General features: G+C 38.7%; 4 protein-coding genes and 1 pseudogene across 6 annotated transcripts; 2 read left to right on the top strand and 3 right to left on the bottom strand.

The window, feature by feature from the left end:
• Positions 71–2561, bottom strand: LOC104715274. Its single transcript, XM_010432692.1, has 3 exons — positions 2241–2561; positions 2031–2159; positions 71–1801 (listed from the first exon to the last, which is right to left on the bottom strand). Exons 1-3 carry the CDS (start codon positions 2559–2561, stop codon positions 71–73), a joined length of 2181 nt encoding a protein of 726 aa, XP_010430994.1.
• On the bottom strand, positions 3063–3927 carry LOC104710981 (vegetative cell wall protein gp1-like). Its single transcript, XM_010427644.2, has one exon. It carries the CDS (start codon positions 3825–3827, stop codon positions 3291–3293), a length of 537 nt encoding a protein of 178 aa, XP_010425946.1. The 5' UTR covers positions 3828–3927; the 3' UTR covers positions 3063–3290.
• LOC104710980 lies at positions 4488–5023 on the bottom strand (annotated as a pseudogene).
• Positions 19220–20923, top strand: LOC104710978 (serpin-Z4-like). The gene is made up of 2 exons (XM_010427643.1): positions 19220–19638; positions 20066–20923. Exons 1-2 carry the CDS (start codon positions 19267–19269, stop codon positions 20837–20839), a joined length of 1146 nt encoding a protein of 381 aa, XP_010425945.1. The 5' UTR covers positions 19220–19266; the 3' UTR covers positions 20840–20923.
• LOC104710977 lies at positions 22694–24003 on the top strand. 3 transcript variants are annotated; one of them, XM_010427642.2, is made up of 2 exons: positions 22694–23229; positions 23644–24003. In XM_010427642.2, exons 1-2 carry the CDS (start codon positions 22842–22844, stop codon positions 23694–23696), a joined length of 441 nt encoding a protein of 146 aa, XP_010425944.1. In that variant the 5' UTR covers positions 22694–22841; the 3' UTR covers positions 23697–24003. The 3 variants fall into 3 exon arrangements, with proteins under 3 accessions (XP_010425944.1, XP_010425943.1, XP_010425942.1); XM_010427641.2 differs by having other exon boundaries at positions 22700–23267; XM_010427640.2 differs by having other exon boundaries at positions 22703–23326.

The following is a 24405-nucleotide window of genomic DNA, read 5'->3' as shown; positions in this document are numbered from 1 at the left end:
CTGCTGTGCCACATCTACTGCACTTGTGACTCTGAGACTTTGAACCTAGCACCCCAAATTCTCCAACAGATCACTTTCTTTTTTTTGGTGGTCTCCCAGTGTTTGGCTTACTAAATGGAGGTGCACAAAAGAATTCTTCTATAGAATCAGGGAAAATCCAATCATTTATATCTCCATTCGGGTGTATGCTTTCAGCATATACTTTAGCCCATGTCTCAGTCAAGTAGCAAACATGAACAAACTTTTTCTCATCCCTATTTGAACGCTTCGCAGCAGCAATGGCATGAATGCACTGAATTTTGTCGATGTCAAAAACACAGCAACTGCAATGCATGTTTTTCAAGTGAACAAACTTGTTAATGTTGTCCTTCACCTCAAACTCGTCTTCATCAACTTGGAAAACGTCAAGTTTCATTGCAGCTGAGAACCTTGATACCAACTTCTTCACTACTTGCGGCGTGACAAGCTTGTCATGTTTAGCAGCCTTTTCACGTCTCTCATGAAACCACGAAGTCAAAGTTAACCTGATTGTCTCAAGGAGAGAAAGAACTGGCAACTCTCTTGGTTCTTTCAACATCGAATTAAATGATTCAGCAATGTTTGTTGTCATAATATTGTAACGATTAGAAGGAGCATAGGAACGAGCCCATTTTCTGAAATCAGCCTTTTGTAAATACTCAGCCAACTTAGGATTTGCATCTTGAATCTGGATGAATATTTTAGCAAACTCTTCACGAGTATAAGCAATGGCTGCAGATTCAACAAGTGGCAAATATAATTGACCCTTGAAACTTACTTTGATGTTGTTTCCAAGGTGGTATTTGCAGATTCCATGATGTGATGCTGGATACAACTCTGTAAGTGCTTTTGCAATGGACGATGCACGATCAGAGACAAACACCAAATCTGGGGCATCAGGTATGATAGTACGGAGACACCTAAAAAACCAATTCCAAGATTTATCATTTTCTGAATCAACAATAGCAAAGCCTATCGGGTATAGGTGATGATCTCCATCTTGTGCTGTAGCTACTAATAAAGTTCCTTTAAATTTCCCCTTCAAGAAGGTACCATCTACTGCAATCACTCTTCTCAGCAAATCAAAACCTCTTATCGATGGACCGAATGCAATGAACACATATTTGAATTTAGTACCAGAATCCATCTCAAGATAAACAACTGATCCTGGATTTCTTTCCTTAGCCATGAACAACCATTTTGCTATGTTGTGGTAACTGTCCTCAGGAGTTCCTCTAACCAAAATCTGAGCTGCCTCTTTTGCTCTCCAAGCTTTTTTGTATTGTATATGAACACCATGATCTAATCTAACTCTCTCAATTATCTGTTTTGGCTTGAGTCCAGCCTTCTTTTCTGCAAAATGACTGCAAATAAAAGAACCAAGGAGTTTTGCAGTGGCTTGCCTATGGTTCTCATTCCTGTACGTTGTATCGCAATTGTGTTCTCCCATATACTTAATCACTACAAAGAAATCATATGACTTGAGCTTCATTGCACGCATCTTCCAGTTGCAACTAGGGTCGACACAACCCAATATCAATCTTGTTCTGTCTGACCACAAAGATCTGAACTCAAACTTGAACTCAAGTGCAAACAGCCGCATCTTCATCATCAACTCTGCTTTGTTTTTGAAATATTTCCCCTCATGTATATAATCAGTCCCTTGAGTGTGATGTGAAAAACCTCTAGGAATACCATCATAAATCACTTTTTCAGCAGTTGAACAGGTATCAGAATGTGATTCAGAAACTGTGGCGCCACTTCCACTTGGTTCATGAAACTCCTACATATAAAATGTAAACATTAGGGGATATCTGATAAAGACTTTAGGACAACTTTCCTAACATATAGATATCAGACTTGATTTCATCATATCCTTCTTAATGCACAAAGAAAGATTCTAATATATATGACTCTATTCTTCACAGCAAGCACCTATTACAAAAAGCACATATGTATTCTATCATTTGTAAGACATTGTTTTTTGAGTAAAAAAATAGAGCCAAGTTTACCTTGGTTAGATAACGAACTGATGCAACAGATATATCACTATTTGAAAACTGAAAACCTTGAATGCATCGGTTGTTCTCTAAAGTAGCTGACAGAGTATTACTTTCAACATTCCCAGAATCAATAGGCAACTACATAAAAAAACAAAAAAAAACATCATATATAAGAAAGACATACTAATGCAGTAAGAAAACTACAGTGTATTCACTTACAGTCACACATAAACGATTCAACTCAGGGTCATCTTGAAACTTCCTGAAAAATGTCTGTACTTGACGATCATTTCGCAAATACATTGGTGGAGAATCTTCTACCATCAAATTCATCCTTGAAGAAAGCCTATAGCTAAGTTTGATATCATTCACTAAACAATCAAGTCCAAAATCTTCAATTACCATCTCAGCTAAAACCTTATATGTGATATTCTCATCTACTTCACTAAATGATCCTCCTTTTTTAGAATCAATTGCAAAATCCCATACTCCTCTATGGTTTTGTTTCCACTCCCCACAAACAGAGTATAACTCAATCATAGTCACTAATCAGTTAGAGATCACCTTGCGATTGAGGCTAGATCTCAATATGAATCGAGAGGAACCACTACCAAATTGAAATTGCGAATCGAGAGGAACCACTATCAAATTAAGCAGGATCGATCACTAAACTGACATCGGAGCTAGACAAAGTTGACAGATATCACCGTAAATGATGGGACACAACGACGGAGCTAATCGTTACCGGAAGATCTCGTCGGAGAAGTTGGTGCCATCGTATCTCGTGGAAGAAATAATTTGAGTTTATAAAATCTTAACACAATTTGGGTTTATAAAATGCAAGGATAAAAGAGTCATTATATTTATTAATGAACGTATTGATGGAAAAATAAGGAATGTATGGTATTTGAGGAAAAAAACTATTTGAGTAGCATTTTAGGGCATTTCTCTTTAGAAAATGTTATAGTATTTTTTTCAAATTTAGCAAATCTCCAACAGAATTCAAAGTTTTTAAAATTCAAAAATAATTTACTTCAAAAATACTTAAATGTTATTTGTATATTAGAATGCATTATTAAACATAAGTTATCACGTATGATTGGGAACCTAATCACCCGGAGATCATAAACTTCAGAGATTATACAAATAACACGAACGAAAAAAAAAATATATCAATAAATGTTTTCGAATTCAAATTTAAAAAGTTACCAGAAAAAGAAAAAAAAAATCAAAAATTTAATTCAGCCTTTCGTCGCCGGATCTCTCTCTCTACAAAATCTCATTGGCGGCGTAACCGTAACGAGATCTGCGAATATTCTCTTGCCGTTTCTTGCACACAAATCCGGCGACTCCAACCACACACACCGCCGCAATCACTCCGAAAGCTACCCCTACCTTCTTCCCTCCACTCATTCCTCCTCCTCCGGACGGTGATTTTTTCCCTTCAATCCCAGTCATATCGCTGTGGTTGATATCACTAGCTTCCTCCGACGGAGACGGAGACGGATATGAAGACGAAGAAGGAGACTGAGAATCATTCGGTAACGGCGGAGAGTTCGACGGAGAAGGAGAAGGAGAAGGAGAGTGTGTCGTTTCAGGTTCTGGAGGAGAAGAGTATTCAATTGGAGATTGCGCTGGAGAAGGAGGAGATCCGAGTTCCGGCGGATGTGCGCGGTGAATCATAGGCGAATCTGCTGAGTTTACGGCGAGATCCGGTGACGGAGCTGGTGAGGATTTAGTTAAAATCTCACCGGAGGCGAGTACGAGCATTAGCGTCATAGCAACAATGATGATTCCGAGCTTCATTTTTGTATTTCCTCAGATCTTCTTCTCTGATGATGATGATGATGATGATGATGATGATGAGTAAGTAAGTAAAGAAGAAGAAGAGGAAAAGATCTGGAGAAGTTAGTTTTATGAGTGAGAGAATGAGAGAAATAATAATGGTGATCGCTAGATTTGCGGCTACGAAAAGTGTACGACTAACCAGATTCTGACACGTAGGATACGTATAGGAGTAGAGAAAGGAGCGAAACACTGGATCAGATCATGGTAGTTTCTAATTTAATTATTTAAAAATTCGCGTAAATTGTGAACGGTAGCGAGAGCTGATGCGTGAAATGGGCACGTGGGGTTCACGTGAAGAGCTGACCCCCCCTCACGTAACGTTATCTTAGTCACCGGCACTCAGCATGTATTTTGCAAGACAATTAATATATCGTAAGAAAAATCACTAAAAACTTTTTTTTTTTTTTTTTTTTTTTTTTTTTTTGCTAAATCGGTGTTCAACATTTGCATCATGCATGGTTCAAGTTTCAACAAATCAAAACTTCAAAATTCCCAATATCAAATCAAAGTAAAATATGAAGTATATCATAACTGAGCTATCCTAAGAAATCCTAAAAGAGAAAGAAAACCAAAGTTCTAAGAAAATATTTCATCGGGAAAAAAGGAAAAGCCAAAGGTATTGCTCATGGCAAAAGCCAGAAGAAAAATAATATTGATACTAAGCAGCTTTCGGCTTAGGTGTCCTCTTCTTCAACGTAACATCCTCTTCGGTGCCGAGTTCTTCATTCCAATAAAGAAGAGCAATGCTCCAAGAGTGCAACACTCTGCAAGAACTCAGTCAACAGAAGGGAGAAATGACGTTCCTGAGGTCCGTAGTTGTAGAAATCATACAGAATGGGACTGACAACCACCAAGTAGAAAGCCAGAAGATAAGCACCAACGATGTTTCCGATAACAAAGAGTAAGCCTCCAGCTCCTTTCAGGGCAATAATAGTGACAACGACTTGCCTCACCTCTATCTTGGGCAAATTTACCCCTAATCTAGAAGATAGATGTGCCTTAGCCAAATTAAGCTTTGGAGCCAATTCTTTAGCTGCAGGACCACCATCAACTCCAAAGTCATTGAACATTTGCCAAGCGGAGAGGATCAAGAGAGAAGCGAAGAGAACTCTTCTAAGGAAAGAGAAGAAACCCATCTCTCAGATTTTGTTCGCGAGATTTGTCTGACGGAGACAGAGTGATGTGATCGCAGGACGCGACCTCAGCCAAGAAGACCAAGACACACCGGACGCGACCGAGACGCCTGACCAAGACGCATCGGACGCGACCAGGGCAACCTCTTCAAACGTGGCCAAGGCTCCAACGATCCTTCCCGGAGCCACCACACGTTCCAAGAGCTCAGCAAAGGCGGCCAAACAGCGGCTCAACCTATTTGTCCGAACCTACGTCCGACACCAGCCACCCAACGAAGACTCCGAGGGCTCAGTCCGTTTAATCTTCACTCTTACCCAAGAGTGAAGACGGTCAAGTCGTTAAGCGAGGAAGTGTACTCTTTTTCCTCACTCCGGGTTTGTCCCAATGGGTTTACCGGAGGAGGTTTTAACGAGGCATGGAGCTAAACGCAAAACGCCTAAAGGCTAAGTTGCTTCACGCGCAAGGCCAAGGCGGTTATCTCTCTTTCCCTCTTATTTTTGGTTTAATTTTGAACTTGAGAATATTCTCTTTTGATCCTATGTTTGTGAACGTTGGAGAGTGTTTGTGGCTAAGCGTGTTAGTCAAAAGGTGGCGATGTGTTCTCTTTGTAAAGGGGACACGTCAAAAGGACGATGTGCGGATCAAGATGAATCCGCGTGTCCTTAAGCTCCTATCTAGACCTAGCTATTTAAACTCTCCTTAAGCCCTTGTTCCTCCTTAGACTTGTATGAAAATAAAACTTTTCCTCAAGAGAGATTCTTGAAACTTGTCTCACTCTTCTCTTTCTTCAATCCGGGATTGAACCTTGAGAAAACCCTAACAAGTCGCGAACCGGGTTCGCCCTTGTTAGCGACCGTATCAAGAGGAGAGCCAAACCTCTTGTGTCGTCAATCGATCCATCCGTATTTTCCCTCACCACGTTTCCATCTGTCCTCTTTCATCTTTCTCGAGTCCCCTCGAATCACCTCAAGTCATTCCCGCTATCGTTTCCCTCGAAGACGTCCACCCGCTCGTCCCGCATCCGTACTGTCCGATTGAACCGTTCGTGGCTTCCCGGAGTATCTCTCGAACGGCTCGTTTGAATTCCTTCAAACTCCATCTCCATCGTTTGATTCTCCCCTAGATCCGAAGCCAAGAACCTCGGCCGTGAACAGCTTCACCGATTGAAAGTTGGCCGAGAGCTCAAGCCGCGTCCGTACCGCGATCGTAGACGACCGCGTCCGGCGGTCACATCAGCTTGGTATCAGAGCTTCAAAGCTCCTACGAGGTTGTTTCTTTCCAGAACTCTCTGTTCCTTTTAAAGTTTCAATCTTTAAGTTTAAAGCTTGCATCTTTTAGCTCCATAGGACTCGCTTGTTCTTTTGGTTTAATTTGGTGCATGCTTAGAATTGTCTTTCGTCCGCCTAGGTTGTTAGAATTCGCATTTGTTCTTCGTGTTCATATCTCTGTTCCTTTGTGTTCTTGTGAGCTTACTTTTAGATCCATAAAGCTAGTTTCGCGATTAGTTTTTGTGTTTCCGGTCTTAGGCATAAAGCAATTCTTGTCGCGTAGCACTTTTACTTTTGCTTTTGCTTTATTTGTTTTAGTCATAGGATTGCATGTGTCATAGCTGTCCTCAATCATTGTTAGAGGAACGAATCTTTGTGTGGTCCTCTTGAGCGTGTGAGACTCACGTGTGGTTTTCTTTTTCTTTTGTGTGAGCCACGCCACGTCACCAACAACCAGTCCGTACGATGGCCGAAGAAATTCCACCAGCGCCACCAGAGATTGGTGTCACCCTCGTTGCATTACGAACCGGCCTAGAGCAACTAGCTGATCGCCTCACGAGGATTGAACTTATGAACCCTCCTCGCGAAGATCCGTTACCCGCGAGGCGACCACGACGCGAGCCGGCGAGTGATCAGTCCGATGAGGACTTTGAACCGAGGCCTAGACGACGACACCGCTATGATGATCAAGACGACGAAGGTCCGAGACGTTATGAGCCGCACCACAAGATGGTCCCACCAACGTTCGCAGGCAAGTCAGACCCCGAGGCCTATCTTGAATGGGAAAGTCGCATGGACCACTTATACTCGTGCCATGGCTATCCGGAGCTACGAAAGGTCCAATATGCGGTGGCACAGTTCACCGATCACGCCCTTACCTGGTGGGATCGACTGCAAGCTGAACAACGACGCAACCGCGACCGACCTATCACTGTTTGGGAGGTCTTGAAAGCAGAGATGCGAAGACGCTACGTGCCTCCCTACTACCACCGCGAGCTCCAGAAGAAGTTTCGGCGACTAACGCAAGGCGCACGGAACGTGGAGGAGTATTACGAAGAATTTGAACACTTGCGCAACCGGTTGCAAGTCGATGACTCCGAAGAATCACTCATGGCTCAGTTCTTGGACGGATTGCAAGAACGCATTGCACGCAAGGTCGAGCGCCAACCCTATCAAACCTTTGAGGAGTTATTGCATCTCTCGGTGCAAATTGAGACTCAAATCAAGAAGAAGAGCGCCTCTGCGCCTCGTGGCCGAACTCAAGGAGCTACCAATTGGACTCCTAACGCGTCGCCATCAAACCGATTGCCGGAAAAACCAAAGGCGACCAGCGCGGACTCGAGATTCAAACCTAGGGAGCCGGCCACCAATGAGCGCCAAGATCCGCGACGCAACACCACCGACGTCCGGAGCCGCGACATTGTATGTTTCAAGTGTCAAGGGAGAGGCCATTACGCTCGTGATTATCCGAACGCACGGACGATGATACTGACCGAGGCTGGCGAGATCGAGTCCGACGATGAGGCCGCGGAAGAAATGGTGCAAGGAGAAACCAAGCTGGAAGAAGCTGTTGCGGAACCCGAGGTCGGAGAGCTGCTCATGATACACCGCATCCTGAACGCCGGTGTAGCCACGGATGACGCCAACCAACGTGACAACATCTTCCACACGAGATGCACTGTAAGTGGTCGCGTTTGTGGCTTGATCATAGATGGAGGTTCTTGCACTAATGTGGCAAGTTCCAGTCTTGTCAAGAAACTTTCTCTTGAAACCACAAACCACCCTCGCCCTTATCGCTTGAGATGGTTAAATGATAAGACCGTGATCCAAGTAAAGGAACAAGTCACGGTCCCATTCAGTATCGGTCCGTATAAGGATCAAGTTCTTTGTGATGTGGTGCCTATGCAAGCTAGCCACCTCTTATTGGGGCGCCCATGGCAGTTTGATAAGCGCACCACACACTGCGGCCATACTAACCAATACTTTTTCGTTCATGACAACAAACGTATTTGCTTGAAACCCTTGAGCCCCACGCAAGTACATGAAATGCAAGACAAGTTGTCTAAAGACTCGAACGATAAAAAGAATTTCCTGATTCAATATGGTGATGTTAGAAAGTCCCTTAAGGACTCAGCCCAAGTGATTTTGATGTTGTTTCGAGATGCATTGCTTTCAGGTCTTGATGGTTCACTAGAAGCCTTACCGGAGGTCATACGCGGCGTCCTCAAGCGGTTCGCCGATGTGTTTCCCGAAGAACTCCCCGAAGGTCTACCACCGATCAGAGGCATCGAACATCAGATCGATCTAGTCCCAGGAGCGCAGCTTCCCAACCGGCCGGCCTACCGTGTCAACCCCGAAGAGGCGAAGGAGCTTGAGCGACAAGTCAAAGAGCTCATGGCGAAAGATTACGTCCGAGAGAGTTTGAGTCTGTGTGCTGTACCAGTGCTACTAGTCCCGAAGAAAGACGGATCATGGAGGATGTGCGTTGACTGTCGAGCCGTCAACAACATCACTATCAAATACCGCCACCCCATTCCACGCCTCGATGACATGCTAGACGAGCTTAGCGGCGCCAGTGTCTTCTCAAAGATCGATCTGAAGAGCGGCTACCATCAAGTTCGGATGAAGGAGGGTGACGAGTGGAAAACGGCCTTCAAGACAAAACAGGGTTTGTACGAATGGCTGGTAATGCCATTCGGTCTTTCTAACGCCCCCTCTACCTTTATGCGTCTTATGAACCATGTTTTGAGATCGTTTATCAATAAATTCGTAGTGGTTTATTTTGATGATATATTGGTATATAGCTCTAGTTTGACTGATCATGTTAAACACCTAGAGGCTGTCTTGTTTACCCTCCGCGAAGAGCAACTCTACGCAAACTTGAAAAAGTGCGTGTTTGCTGCTGATGAATTGGTCTTTTTAGGCTTTGTTGTGAGTTCGCAGGGCCTCAAGGTCGATGGAGAGAAGATACGCGCAATAGAGGAGTGGCCCACGCCAACGAGCATCACTCAAGTCCGGTCGTTCCACGGCCTAGCCAGTTTTTACCGGAGGTTTGTGCGAGATTTCAGTACGATCGCCGCGCCTCTCACCTCCGTGATCAAGAAGAACAGCGAGTTTCGATGGGGAGAGGAACAAGACAAGGCGTTCACCGAGCTCAAGAAACGCCTCACGCAAGCACCCTTGCTTACATTGCCCGACTTCAACAAAACTTTTGAGGTTGAGTGCGATGCGTCGGGAGTTGGAGTCGGAGCTGTCCTGACTCAAGGAGGCAAACCGGTGGCGTACTTTAGTGAGAAGCTTAGTGGAGCTACGCTTAATTACCCTACGTATGACAAGGAGTTATACGCCCTCGTTCGTGCCATGGAGGTTTGGCAACATTATCTATTGGCGAGAGAGTTTGTGATTCATACTGATCACGAAACCCTCAAGCACCTCCGCGGCCAGACCAACCTCAAGAGACGTCATGCGAAATGGTTGGAGTTCATTGAGTCGTTCCCATACGTCATTAAGTACAAGAAGGGCAAGGAGAACGTAGTCGCCGACGCCTTGTCAAGACGGCATGCACTAATCACTACAATGGACGCGCGCGTATTGGGTTTTGAAAGCATCAAAGATGCTTATGCTGGAGATGCTGAGTTTGGAGATTGCTTCCAGAACCATGGGAAAGGAATCTACACCGAGTTCTACATTCACGAGGGTTTCCTGTTCAGAGGTCGAAGGCTGTGTATACCAAATGGTTCTATCCGGGAGTTGCTAGTTCGTGAAGCCCATAGTGGAGGTTTAGCGGGTCATTTTGGCATCACCAAGACCTTGGCCGTGCTCAAGGAGCATTTTTACTGGCCAAAGATGCGAAGTATGGTAGAGAAGCACGTCGGCCGTTGCATAGCTTGTCGCACCTCCAAGTCGACAACTCACCCGCATGGCCTCTACATGCCTTTGCCCGTGTCCACCGCACCATGGATCGATCTCTCCATGGATTTCATCCTCGGCCTACCCCTCTTGGCGCATAAAGATAGTATCATGGTGGTTGTTGATAGGTTCTCGAAGATGGCTCACTTCATTCCATGCAATAAGAACAATGATGCTGTGCAATTGGCGAACTTGTTCTTTAGTCAGGTCGTAAGGCTTCATGGCGTTCCGCGCACCATCATATCCGATCGGGATCCCAAGTTCCTTGGTCACTTCTGGCGAACTATTTGGCGCAAGCTCGGGACGAAGTTACTGTACTCCACCGCGGCTCACCCTCAGACCGACGGCCAAACGGAGGTCGTCAACAGATCAATAGGCGCCTTACTCCGCACAGCTATCGCCAGCAACAAAGGCTCCTGGCTCGAGTGCATTCCGATCATCGAGTTTGCATACAACCAAGCGGTGCATTCAGCTACGAAAAGGTCGCCATTCGAGGTCGCATACGGATTCAAGCCTTTGACGCCCCTGGATCTCCTCCCTATACCACCGAATGAAGCCGAGAATCAAGACGGAGTCGCACGAGCAGAAATGGTCAAGGCTTTGCACGAGGAGGTCCGAGCCAACATAGAGCGAAGGAACGAGCAGTATGCACGCTTCCTCAACCGAGGACGTAAACCGATACTGTTCAAGCCTGGTGATTGGGTCTGGTTACACTTAAGGCCGGAGAGGTTCCAGCAGAAACGCAAGGACAAGCTCAGCCCGCGAGGAGATGGCCCATTCCGAGTCATCGAGAAGATCAACGATAACGCCTACCGACTTGAGCTTCCAGGTGAGTATGGTACGTCCACCTCATTCAATGTCACTGACCTCGTTCCGTTTGATGTAGGTGAAGACGAAGATGTTTTGGGGACAAAACCTTTTCAAGGGGGAGGGAATGATGTGATCGCAGGACGCGACCTCAGCCAAGAAGACCAAGACACGCCGGACGCGACCGAGACGCCTGACCAAGACGCATCGGACGCGACCAGGGCAACCTCTTCAGACGTGGCCAAGGCTCCAACGATCCTTCCCGGAGCCACCACACGTTCCAAGAGCTCAGCAAAGGCGGCCAAACAGCGGCTCAACCTATTTGTCCGAACCTACGTCCGACACCAGCCACCCAACGAAGACTCCGAAGGCTCAGTCCGCTTAGTCTTCACTCTTACCCAAGAGTGAGGACGGTCAAGTCGTTAAGCGAGGAAGTGTACTCTTTTTCCTCACTCCGGGTTTGTCCCAATGGGTTTACCGGAGGAGGTTTTAACGAGGCATGGAGCTAAACGCAAAACGCCTAAAGGCTAAGTTGCTTCACGCGCAAGGCCAAGGCGGTTATCTCTCTTTCCCTCTTATTTTTGGTTTAATTTTGAACTTGAGAATATTCTCTTTTGATCCTATGTTTGTGAACGTTGGAGAGTGTTTGTGGCTAAGCGTGTTAGTCAAAAGGTGGCGATGTGTTCTCTTTGTAAAGGGGACACGTCAAAAGGACGATGTGCGGATCAAGATGAATCCGCGTGTCCTTAAGCTCCTATCTAGACCTAGCTATTTAAACTCTCTTTAAGCCCTTGTTCCTCCTTAGACTTGTATGAAAATAAAACTTTTCCTCAAGAGAGATTCTTGAAACTTGTCTCACTCTTCTCTTTCTTCAATCCGGGATTGAACCTTGAGAAAACCCTAACAAGACGCGAACCGGGTTCGCCCTTGTTAGCGACCGTATCAAGAGGAGAGCCAAACCTCTTGTGTCGTCAATCGATCCATCCGTATTTTCCCTCATCACGTTTCCATCTGTCCTCTTTCATCTTTCTCGAGTCCCCTCGAACCATCTCAAATCTTTCCCGCTATCGTTTCCCTCGAAAATGTCCACCCGCTCGTCCCGCATCCGTACTGTCCGATTGAACCGTTTGTGGCTTCCCGGAGTATCTCTCGAACGGCTCGTTTGAATTCCTTCAAACTCCGTCTCTATCGTTTGATTCTCCCCTAGATCCGAAGCCAAGAACCTCGGCCGTGAACAGCTTCACCGATTGAAAGTTGGCCGAGAGCTCAAGCCGCGTCCGTACCGCGATCGTAGACGACCGCGTCCGGCGGTCACATCACAGAGAGAGTCTTCTTGTTCGGCTGAGGAGGAGGAGGAGGACGAGAGAATAATATTGATACTAAGCAGCTTTCGGCTTAGGTGTCCTCTTCTAAAATCACTAAAAACTTAATTTGTTTGGGCGTTAAAGTTAAATCAGAGCTAAGGAAGAAACTAAAATTAAAGTTTAATGATCGTGTTAATGTATTGTTGAGATTTACCTTTATGGATGTCTCACCGGCCGGTAGGGATGCTCTAAAGGTTCTTATTAAGTATTTTTCGATGAAGAGGACTACAGGAGTAGATGACGACGTTTCGTCATCGTCTTAAAACGTCAAACTTAAGCATTAACGGATGCTTGGGACGGAAGTAATTTGTTTTTTTGCTCGATTGATTAATTTTGTGAGAAAGTTGGGTTTAGATATATCCTGGTGATCGGAATTAGGCTAGTCCGCTCCGAATAATAAACAAAAATTCATTAAAGCCTTTTATCTTCGTGCCAAAGATAGTGATGAGCTGTCCTGGGAATTATGTATTAATTGCTAGCTAAGATGTATAGTCTTATCTCTTTGTTTGTTCTATTTTGCTTCAGTTCTCTCGTGACCACGTGCAACCAAAGGGTTCAAAGACTTACTTGGAACAGAAGCTAACATTGTCGTAGTCTATACTAGGAGTTGCCCCGTGCTACGCACGGGCTTATCTTAGTATTTGTTCGATTGGTAATTTTTTTAACTGTTAGATTTTTATATTTCTGTATTTTGCTTTCTTAATTGGATTTTTTTTAATTGATAAAAATTATATAAATTTTAGGGAGAAGAGTATGTATCTTAAGTAATTAAACTACACCCTCATGTATAATGGATTTTATTAATCATGTTTACTTTTTTAAATAACAAAATGTTTAAAAGCTTAGACTGATTCTCTTTTAGGACATGTTGTTTTGCGATGTAACCATTTTGCAATACACTTAAGGCAAATTTTGTGATTATTGAAAATTATAGACTCATATAGTCATATTAATACATGTCACTTTCAAACTACGACAATAACTTGTTTGGACGTTGTTTCCGCTGTGGCTTTACAGAAATAGCCGAGATCTACCATCATTGTTGAGTTTTGAATTTATCCCATGAGTAATCTTTTATTAAATATGGTGAAGTTTAGAGATATAAAATAAATATTATATTCCTTAATATTGCACATTTTTCATCCTCAGATTCAGATAATGTGTAATTTATTTCTCTTTTAACTGTTAGTAACCCCTAACATCAAAAGCACATTTTTTGTCCTGTCAACACAAGATGTAAAATGATACGAATCCTTCAAACTTCAAAGCCTATTCAGTGGCTTTAAACCAAAAATAAAATAAAATAAAGATCACCTTTTGGTGATTTTATTCACTTCGTCATTGATTAAGGCAAATCCTCATCATCTTTATTTTGTTGTTACGTGAAGACATAAGCGAAAGTTGAAATTGAAGTCCCATATCATAAGTTAACTGAAATCAATTACAAATCACTTCGTCTAACGTTGTTTCTTCTAATGTCTTCCTTCGATATATATATAATAGAGATCTGATCATCTATTTTAAGCTTTAGGTCTCCCTATCCGTAGTAATCTTAACAAATATCCAAGTTAGAATAATATATAAATAAAAGAATGTATAATGAAATTTTAAACTCAAAAAATCATTTTCTAACACAATTATACCGTTGTGTGATATATATCTTAGGCTAAGCTGCATTGTTTTAACTTTATGAATATGTCGTAGTGTACATGCACGTAGGCTCATGGTGTCTCCATAACTTAATAGAAAACTTTACTCAATATGGCAATAGAAAAAAAGCTTAAAGGAGAAAATAAGAGTAACTAAATTTTTTATTTGATTGTTTGGTCATTCCGTAAAGGTTTTCTCCTCCACCTAACCACCAGTCCAGACTACTACCTTACATGCTTGCATAAAGTTTAGTTCCTTGTCTGAGATCTTAAATCCTCCATTTTCCTTTAAAAATGAATTGTGCAATGAGCAAATCATTTACATGATCTAAAGGAAAAATGCTTCAGAGACATTAGAATTTTCCTCGAATCATAACAATAATTTGAGTATGAAGTAGAATACATCACATGAAATATACATATTAAGAAACCAGCCAGTCAACCATTATAGTAGCAGAATTTGGCCGTTTAAAATTAGGACAATATAGAATTTTAGTCAAAGAGAAATAAGAGATTGGAATGTATAAATTTATGACTAAACATTGAATTTGATTTTTGGATATAAATGTAAGCTAATTTATTGAGATTTTAAAGGTGATAATAGGATTTAAAAATTATATGTGCAATGAGCAAATCATTTACGTGATCTAAAGGAAAAATGTTTCAAAGTCATTAGAACTTTCCTCGAATCATAACAATAATCTGAGTACAAAATAGAATACAATCACATGAAATATACATATTAAGGAACCAGCCAGTCAGACATTATAGTAGCAGAATTTGGCCGTTTAAAATTAATGGGACAATATAGAATTTTAGATAAAGAGAAATAATAGATTGGAATATAAATTTATGACTAAACATTGAAATTGATTTTTTAAATATAAATGTAAGCTAATTTATTGGGATTTTAAAGGTGATAATGGGATTTAAAAATGAACTATGCAATGAGCAAGTCATTTACGTGATCTTAAGGAAAAATGCTTCAGAGACATTAGAACTTTCCTCGAATCATAACAATAATTTAAGTACGAAATAGAATACAATCACATGAAATATACATTTTAAGGGACCAGCCAGCAGCCATTATAGTAGCAGAATTTGGCCGTTTAAAATTAATGGGACAATATAGAACTCTAGATGAAGAGAAATAAGAGATTGCAATATAAATTTATGACTAAACATTGAAACTGATTTTTTGATATAAATGTAAGCCAATTCATTGGGATTTAAAGGTGATAATGGGACGTTACTAAAACAATATTTAGCTTTCCACGGTTTATTGAATTGAAGATGAAGAACATCAAATCTTAAACAGAATTAACCATGCTCTAATTTTGAAATTGTCAACCCATGCTCTAATTTTGAAATTGTCAAGAATACATATGGCCCATTGTTAGCATTATATTCATTCATAGGCTCATATACATTGGTCTTAAGTTTTAGAACACTAACGTTGAACCAATTAGTATTTAATAGAAAGTAGAACGTTAAAAACAAAACACTTACGCCTAACTTTTTGTGGGTTTACATGGGTTGCAATGACAACAACTGTTTCATCTTTTAGGGTTAAAAGTTTGGCATGGACATCGACCGCAAGTTCTCTCCAAAGAGATATGTATATGTTGTCACCACTACAACAAACACCATAAATGTTACACAGTTACAGACTTACAAAATGTAGAACGAATCTGAAAAAAAAAAAAAAACCCCATACCTTTCTAAAATGCAAGTCAGTATTAAACTGAAAGTTGTCTTTGAAGGGTGGTTCTGATCTTTGTTTTCAAATGTTCGAGACGAGGATATTTGGCCAACAACATCTGGTGAGTGGGTAAATGTAGATATAAATCATATACTGAAGAACAGAGTGGAAGCTAAGAGACCAGAAATACGAACAATGCAAAAAAGGTTGTTACCTGGAAGCTCCTCACCCTTGTTTACCATATCAAGCAAGTCTGAAAAAGTAGAGAACCTAAAATAATCAAAACCAATAGAGCATTGTCATTTTTTAACAGTCTCCAAAGACGTTTTCTCCGTGAAAACAATTCTCCACTTGTGCTTGGTGCGACGATAACGGTTGGAGGATGCAACAACATCGAAATCATTGATGCTGTACAACTGGCCTTTAACCAATTGATCTTGAAACTTAGACACACAATTAGGAACAACTGAAGCTTGTATAGCACAATCCTGAAACAAAGGCTAAATGAATGTGTTAAAATGGAGGTAAATCAGGGGTCAAGAGGAACAATCATAGAGATAATATACATTTTCATCAGTAAGGAGACATTTTCATTAGGAACAATAAGTAACATATTGTTTCTTCAAAAGTCTCGAACTTCCCAAATATGGATGACCCAAACAACAATCCTATTGATACCAGTGTTGTGTATTTCGTTGGAGGTTGAATCAAGGGTAGAGTAGGGTGCTATTGTTTTAGTTTTACCCATGGTGTGTGAGAGAGAAGATGAGTGTCGTCAAAGGTTGTTATTTAAAAAAAAACTTAATGCAATGGATGAGGGAGAGTAATCAGGGATTGGAATGAAATGTTAATGACCATGAAATCATAGGTGTTTGGTATTATTTTCATTACGTTATAATTGGGTGGTAAACGTAAAGATGAAAATGAAGGATATACTTCAATGGAATTTTTTAATTACCTTAAAGATTGTAATAAGTAATACAAATAACGTCATAATAATGGTTTATATGATTCTAATTGGTAGTGAAGATCTAAACCCCTTTCTTAATATTTCTAAATTTGATACCAAGCAATTTAAAAACGATTTTGGACAGGATTAATGTTACATACAATTCAGAACTTCAAATAGGTGTTCGGGATCTTAACACAGACATTAAACCAGAAATGATTTAGAATTTTGTGGTGGAATAGGAAAATTAAACCAAAGAAACCCAAGGATTAGGAGATTTTTGTGAAGGTACATCGGAGGTGGTAGCTGCTGGGAACGATGATTGTGAGAAAGTGAGTATAGGTGAATTTGACATCGTTTGGTTCATATCCTCCGGATGGGTGTAAAGGCTGTCAATTATATTTGCTGGACTTGTAACTGGTTTTATTTTGTTAGGCCCAATTTGAAAATGTAAAAACAATGGTCTTTAAGAATAAGAAAGGACATGTGTCAGTTATATAATAAGCCATATGTCATGTTCTAAGCAGAGGTTGAGAAAAACCTTCTCTTATTATATAAGATATTGGAACGGGTCTATTATATATTTTGAACTTTCTTTTGGTCAGTAACCATTCTGATCAGCTTTCTTAAAAGAAAATTACAAAATAGCTCATCCAGGCAAGGAAGACTATAGTTCGTCATATATAGCCCATAATTTAGACAAGTAAGTCAGTTTATTAATAAAAGGAAATTATGGGCAAAATTTGCCAGAGCCAAATGTGAAAATTCGGTTTCATTAGCTATATGTTACTATTTTTTTTTTTCTTTTTGACAATCAATCTCGAGTCAAAATGGTTTTTGACAAAGTCTCTCACCCACGTGCATGCTGAGACCGAGTTCCACACTCGTCATTTTGTCAATTATTGATTGAGTTACAAATGTTCCTAAAGAAATTCTCATAGACAAACTCTCATGAAGACAGTTACATCATGAGTTTGTGCCTACGTAATTCTCAAAGATTGCTACTTTTCATTCAATTATTTCATTCCAAACTTGTATTTATGTTACCGTTCCTATACTATTACTGATACAACTCTATGTAGATGATTAAGGATTCTAGAAAATGAACCAAAACAATATTGGTTGACTTTTTATGCACAATACATTAATTTGCCTATTGTGTGGTATGGTGGTGATGTCCATCTCATAAATAAGAGATTTGTCAAACGGTTTTATATATATTTGAAGTATTCAAATCAAGATCAGTTCAATTGGTTCGACCATTATCATAAAATATTAATACATAAGCACTAGTTGATTTATTTCTTGAAACAAGTTACTGCATACATCAGCACTAGTTGATTTATTTTAAATAGTTCTCGTCTGTTTGATTTGGAAAAATGATTTATAGTGTTAGAATATACTAACACAACTCTTAGTTTTCAATTTGTGACTTCAAATAGTTTTCGACTTAGTATTAAGTTAATATGTAGACATTTTCATAAGGTATTTAGGCTATGAATGGTGACACACTAAATGCGGATTTCAAAGTGTGGTTTTCTAAAAAATGATTTTTACACCAATCACAAATAAATTTTGTAATTTGCGTTTTTAGGAAAGAGAAAAAAAGTCTGGTTGCGTTTTTCAAGGAAGACATGTTTACTTTTGGACCGCAGTTGTAATATGATTCATCAATTTATCAGCGGTTTTGTTTCCAGTTAGTTATCTATAGGATAAAAACAACTTTTTCTGTTTAATTTTTTTATAATAATGAGTTAGTAATCAACATATATATTTTTTAAATTGTTAAATACTTCTCACAGATAATTTAATTTTTAAATGTGTCTATTTAAAGATAATAATTAGTTCATTAATTTTTCATAAATTATAAAATAATGAGTTTTTATGAAAAAACAGATTTAAATAAAAGAAAAGAAAAAGTTAGTCAAATTGAAAATTTCATTTTATTTTTTAATTCACTAATATTTACTATATATATATTATACGTATCTTTCAAAAAATCACATACAAAGAAATTATAAAAAATTTCTTATACTATTTTATTATGTACTAATAGTTCAATTAATCTATATTTTCCTAATTCAAAATTTTATTAAAAAAATAGGGTATATATTTCATTTGTAAATAGATAAATATACCTAGTATATAACTATATATAGTTATTTTATTACAATAAATTTTAATATATAATTTTCAATAAACATTTATGTATATAAAAAATAAAAATATTTCTTTATTAATTCAAAAAATTTAAAATATAATTATACTAATTATTAATAAAACAATATGAAATCCGCATCGCAAATAACTTTCACCAATCAAACATTATTTTGTACTGCTTATTTTGCATTAACCGCACTTGTCCCGCAAATATATTTGTCCCGCACGTATTGCAGATCAACCGTACCGCATTATCAAATCGTTTATCCCGCACAACCAAATCCGCTGTTATCATTCAGACCTTTAAAATAAGATTTACTCTGTAATCGTGCTAAGGTGATGAGTCGTTGACTGTTCAAAGTTTATAGTTATTTTCTTTGAAACAAGATACCATATTTATCACCTCTGCATATATAGTACCCTTCGTCTCTCTCACATAGATTTGGGAACATCAAATGGAGAATCAAAACAACGTTGCGATATTACTAGCAAAGCATGTCATTGCCACGGTTGCCAACGGCTCCAACCTTGTCTTCTCACCAATGTCAATCAACATTTTGCTCTGCCTTATTGCCGCTGGTTCCAACTGCGTCACCAAACAACAAATCCTATCATTCCTCATGTCACCTTCATTGGATCACCTCGACACAGTCTTGGCCAAAACCGTATCTGTTGCCTTCGCTGATGGAATGAATAGGAGTGACTTGCACTTATCCACGGCTTATGGTGTCTGGATCGACAAATCTTTCTCCTTCAAACCTTCCTTTAAAGAGCTTTTGGAGAACTCCTATAAGGCTACTTGTAGTCAAGTTGACTTCGCAACCAAGGTAACTTCTCTATGGCTTTTTCAATTCTTATTGAAATTTTTCCCTCAGATTCAGGGGTTTCATGAGTTTCCAACTTGAAACTAATTAGCAATTTCAATTTGTTACAAGTTTGCTATGACTAATTTATGTTGTGTCAAATATGCTACAACCTACGATACCCGTCAATTAATATTTATCACTATATAGCTAAATAACAAATTTGCTACAATATGTATTAACTCATCTTCCGTGTATCAAATATTTGTAACAAAAAAAATTGTTATAATTTTTTTGTTGCCGCAAATTACGTACCTATATAATAAAAAAAGTTCTAGTGGTTACATGACTAAATGTTTACAACATAACTTTTTATAGGTACCATCTTATTTATATTACATCGAATTTTGGAATGATTGAATAATTTGTTGATCACTTATATATGTTGAAGCCTGCTGAAGTGATTGATGAAGTGAATACATGGGCTGAACTCCACACTAATGGACTCATCAAGCAGATTCTTTCACAAGATTCTATCAAAAGTATCCGTGAAAGTACGCTAATACTTGCAAATGCAGTGTACTTCAAAGAGGCTTGGAGCAAAAAATTTGATGCAAAGTTAACAAAGAGTAACGAATTCCATCTTCTTGACGGCACCACTGTGAAAGTCGCCTTCATGACCAATTACAAGAAGCAATACTTAGAATACTATGATGGTTTCAAAGTTTTGCGGCTTCCTTATGTAGAGGATCAACGTCAATTCGCCATGTACATTTATCTTCCTAATGATAAAGATGGATTACCTAATCTGCTTGAGGACATAGCCTCCAAACCGGGATTTCTTGATAACCATATTCCGCGCCAACGTATATTAGTTGAAGCTTTCAGAATTCCAAAGTTTAAGTTCTCTTTCGAGTTTAACGCTTCAGATGTTTTGAAGGACATGGGGCTGATTTTACCATTTACACATGGTAGTATAACTGAGATGGTTGATTCTTCTTCCATTGCTGAGAATATGCACGTCTCAAAAATTATCCACAAAGCTTTCATTGAGGTGGATGAAGAGGGAACTGAAGCTGCAGCCGTTTCTGTTGCTTCCATGACAAAAGACATGTTGTTGATGGGAAATTTTGTAGCTGACCATCCATTTCTATTCACAGTGAGAGAAGAGAAGAGTGGAGTGATTTTGTTCATGGGTCAAGTTCTTGATCCTTCAAAACACTAATCGAACTGATTTGTTGTATTTTGTGTGTACAATCCACTGAATTTGGTTTGTAAAACAGCCACTGAATTTTACTGTTCATCTCGGTTTAGGCCAACTTTAAATCGTGCTACCAATATTTATACATCAATCAGATTAAAGCAGGTAACGACTATCCAAAAATTCAATCACACCCACACATGCCTACCACTACGAATTATCTTCATTAACCATTCTGATGGGGGTACAGGTACAGCAGGTATGATATATCTGATTTGGGTTTTAATTATTAACTAAATGGGTTGGGTTCTACATTTTGGTTACGTTAAATGAAATTAGGATCTTAACTACCCAATATTTTGCGACTACATGTTTAGTGAAAATGAAAAGTAAATATGTTACTAATGTGAAGTACGGTACCTGTAAAATTACATAGTAATTTATAACTAGATTAGGACTCGTGCTAGAGCACAGATTGAAATTTCTTTTATTTCTATTATAATTTTAGAATAAAATATAATTTATATTATTGTTTTTAAAAGTCTTTTTTGATAAAATATTATGAAATAAAATCATATGCTAAATATGATAGCTTGGAAAAAATACTTACTTTGTAAGTTTTATATTGTTAATTTTGTAATTTTATGTATGATAAATGATTATGTTTGTTGTTTGTTTTTATATTAATTTTTGAACATATTTGATGAAAGTGTTTTAACTTTTAATATGATCCTTGCTTAGGTAAGATTTTATTTTCAATTGGACAATAAGATCTTGGAAATCACGATTAAGTATGATAAATTGCCAAAATTTTATTTATTTTATGTCTAATAGTATATATTTTGTAACAATACATGGAATACTAAAATTTTTTTTTTTGAAATTGTATAAATCATTTGGAATATTGTCTTTAAGATGATTCTATGGGATATTCTTAAGTGTATTTATATAGACATAGTCCACAGATTGAGCAATTAAACTATAACTTTTTTGTAACCATCATATATTTAATCTATAATCTATTTTGTAACCAACTTACAAAAATTATATAGTCTACAAAATAAAGTTGTTTACTTCCGTTTTACTGTTTGATGAAATCATATGAAATCATATACTGTTTGATGAAAGTGTTTTAACTTTTAATATGATCCGTGCTTAGGTAAGATTTTATTTTCAATTGCACAATAAGATCTTGGAAATCACGATTAAGTATGATAAATTACCAAAATTTTATTTATTTTATGTCTAACAGTATATATTTTGTAACAATACATGGAATACTAATTTTTTTTTTTTGAAATTGTATAAATCATTTGGAATATTGTCTTTAAGAGGATTCTATGGGATATTCTTAAGTGTATTTATATAGACATAGTCCACAGATTGACCAATTAAACTATAACTTTTTTTTGTAACCATCATATATTTAATCTATAATCTATTTTGTAACCAACTTACAAAAATTATATAGTCTACAAAATAAATTTGTTTACTTCCGTTTTATTATATAGAGGATTTTAGGTTTTGAATGATATCCTTTTTTTTGTTATAAATTTCATACATATTAGACTCACGTTATCAAAGGTAGCCAGTACCATATATGAGAAAGTAAGAACTGATTTAGAAATTTCTGCGCCGAAGTTTAAGAAACAAATCTTTAACCAAAAAAATATTATCTCAAACTTATATTAACCTAGAATATTCTCCTTTAAGAATCTAAAAAAATGATAAAAACGATAATTTAGGTAGATAATTTTACCATACCGTTTAAGTTTTAACGAACAAAAAACTGACATTTACTTACAAAAAGGTTTTTGAGAATATGCCACAAAATTAACCCATTATACATTGCCGCATGTAAATGTAATATTCTTCCACCACAAACCAAACTTGTGAACAAAAGTCTTTTTATCCATTTTTTCCATAAGCTCAAAAGCATTTATAAAAGCAAAAGAGAGAGACTACTCAAAGACTTCTCTCATAACCAAAAAAAAAAAAAAAAGTTCTTCTTCTTCAATTTTCATCAATGGCGACGCGTAAGAGCTATTACCAAAGGCCGAGTCATCGCTTCCTTCCAACAGATCGGTCTTCTCACAACGATTCAGAATTCGAGTTCGACGAGTCTGATCTCTACTCCACCCGCTCCGATTCACCTGATTTTCGTCGTAAACTCTTCTCATCATTGAATCGTAGATCGTCTCCGTCTCCGGCGACCGTGAAAACCACTATGGTAGTAGCTTCTTCGCTTCCGGTGAACGTACCGGATTGGTCTAAGATTCTAGGGAAAGAAAATCATAATCGCCATGTCAGGAGAAGAAGCATCGAAAACGACGAAGACGGCGGAGGAGGAGAGTTATTGCCGCCGCATGAGTATTTGGCGAAGACGAGAATGGCTTCGTTCTCGGTGCATGAAGGTGTTGGGAGGACTTTGAAAGGGAGAGATATGAGTAGGGTTAGAAATGCAATTTTGGAAAAGACTGGGTTTTTGGATTAATTTCTTATAAGTATAAGGTTCTCTTTTTTTTTTTTTGGGAGAATTTTGATAATTTTTTTGAGTTAATTAAAAAAAAGGCATTTGTCTTATGAATGTATTCGGATTTAGGCACTTTCGCATGTGCCTTACAAAAACAGGCACTTTGATTTACTGTAAAGTCCATTTTGCCCCTCTATTTGTGATGTCATTCTCTTCTCGTCTCTTTCGCTGATCGATCAAAACCAAAAAAATTTTTGAGGGTTTATTGTTTCCAATAAATCTGTAGTCGAGTTTCTTTACTCATCTAGCTTGTAATCGCTCATTGCTGACTCTGCAATTTTGTCATTCACTTTAGGAATCCTTTCGATGGTGAAGACGAGGAGTAAGCCGTCTTCAAGCTTATGCTAGTTGCTCAATATCATCCGTAGAAAAAGTCAGTGAGGCGCGTCTAGACTTAAGACATCCACAACGAGAGAGGGCAATTCAAGATTGCAAGAAGGATTCCCAATTGCTCAGATAATATGTGGCCGCAAATGTAAAACGGTTTGTAACTCGGCAAATTAAAGACGGCGGCGAACTCAACGCCGCCTCAGATTTCAGTCCCAGGTTAAATTCAGATTTTACGCTCTAAGCTTGTAATCGTGTTGTGTGGGTGATATAGGATTTGTCAATTTTGAAGTTAAATAAAGGTCTTTCACTATATTTTACCAAACTATATCAGATATATCAATGAGCGATGGCTCTCTGCATCAAGTATCGATCAACCTTTTGTTTCATTGATACAATAAAACTCACGATCAACAACAAATCAATTCACCAACGAACCGTAACCGTAACCAATCGATCCGATGTTCATAGAAAACACAGAATCAACATAGCTAGCTCTCAAGATGAGAGAAACCTAGCAAATACAGAACTATTTTTGAGTTTTACAAGTTTTTTATCAAATGATTCTTTTTCATAATTTTTGCAAATGAACTTCTCCGCCTCTTTATACTTCAACGTCGTCAATGGTCAACAACACCAACGGACACCACGTCATTAGCTCCTTTCCCTCCAATCAGATTCCTCAAAACCTCCACGTCAGCCACATCCAAACTATGTTCTTCTTCTCTCC

The sequence above is a fragment of the Camelina sativa genome, chromosome 9 (genome assembly GCF_000633955.1).
Source record: "Camelina sativa cultivar DH55 chromosome 9, Cs, whole genome shotgun sequence".
In the NCBI taxonomy this organism is placed as follows: Eukaryota; Viridiplantae; Streptophyta; class Magnoliopsida; order Brassicales; family Brassicaceae; genus Camelina; species Camelina sativa.
Note: the sequence above shows the minus strand (reverse complement) of the source record. Positions and strands in the feature narration are given on the sequence as shown.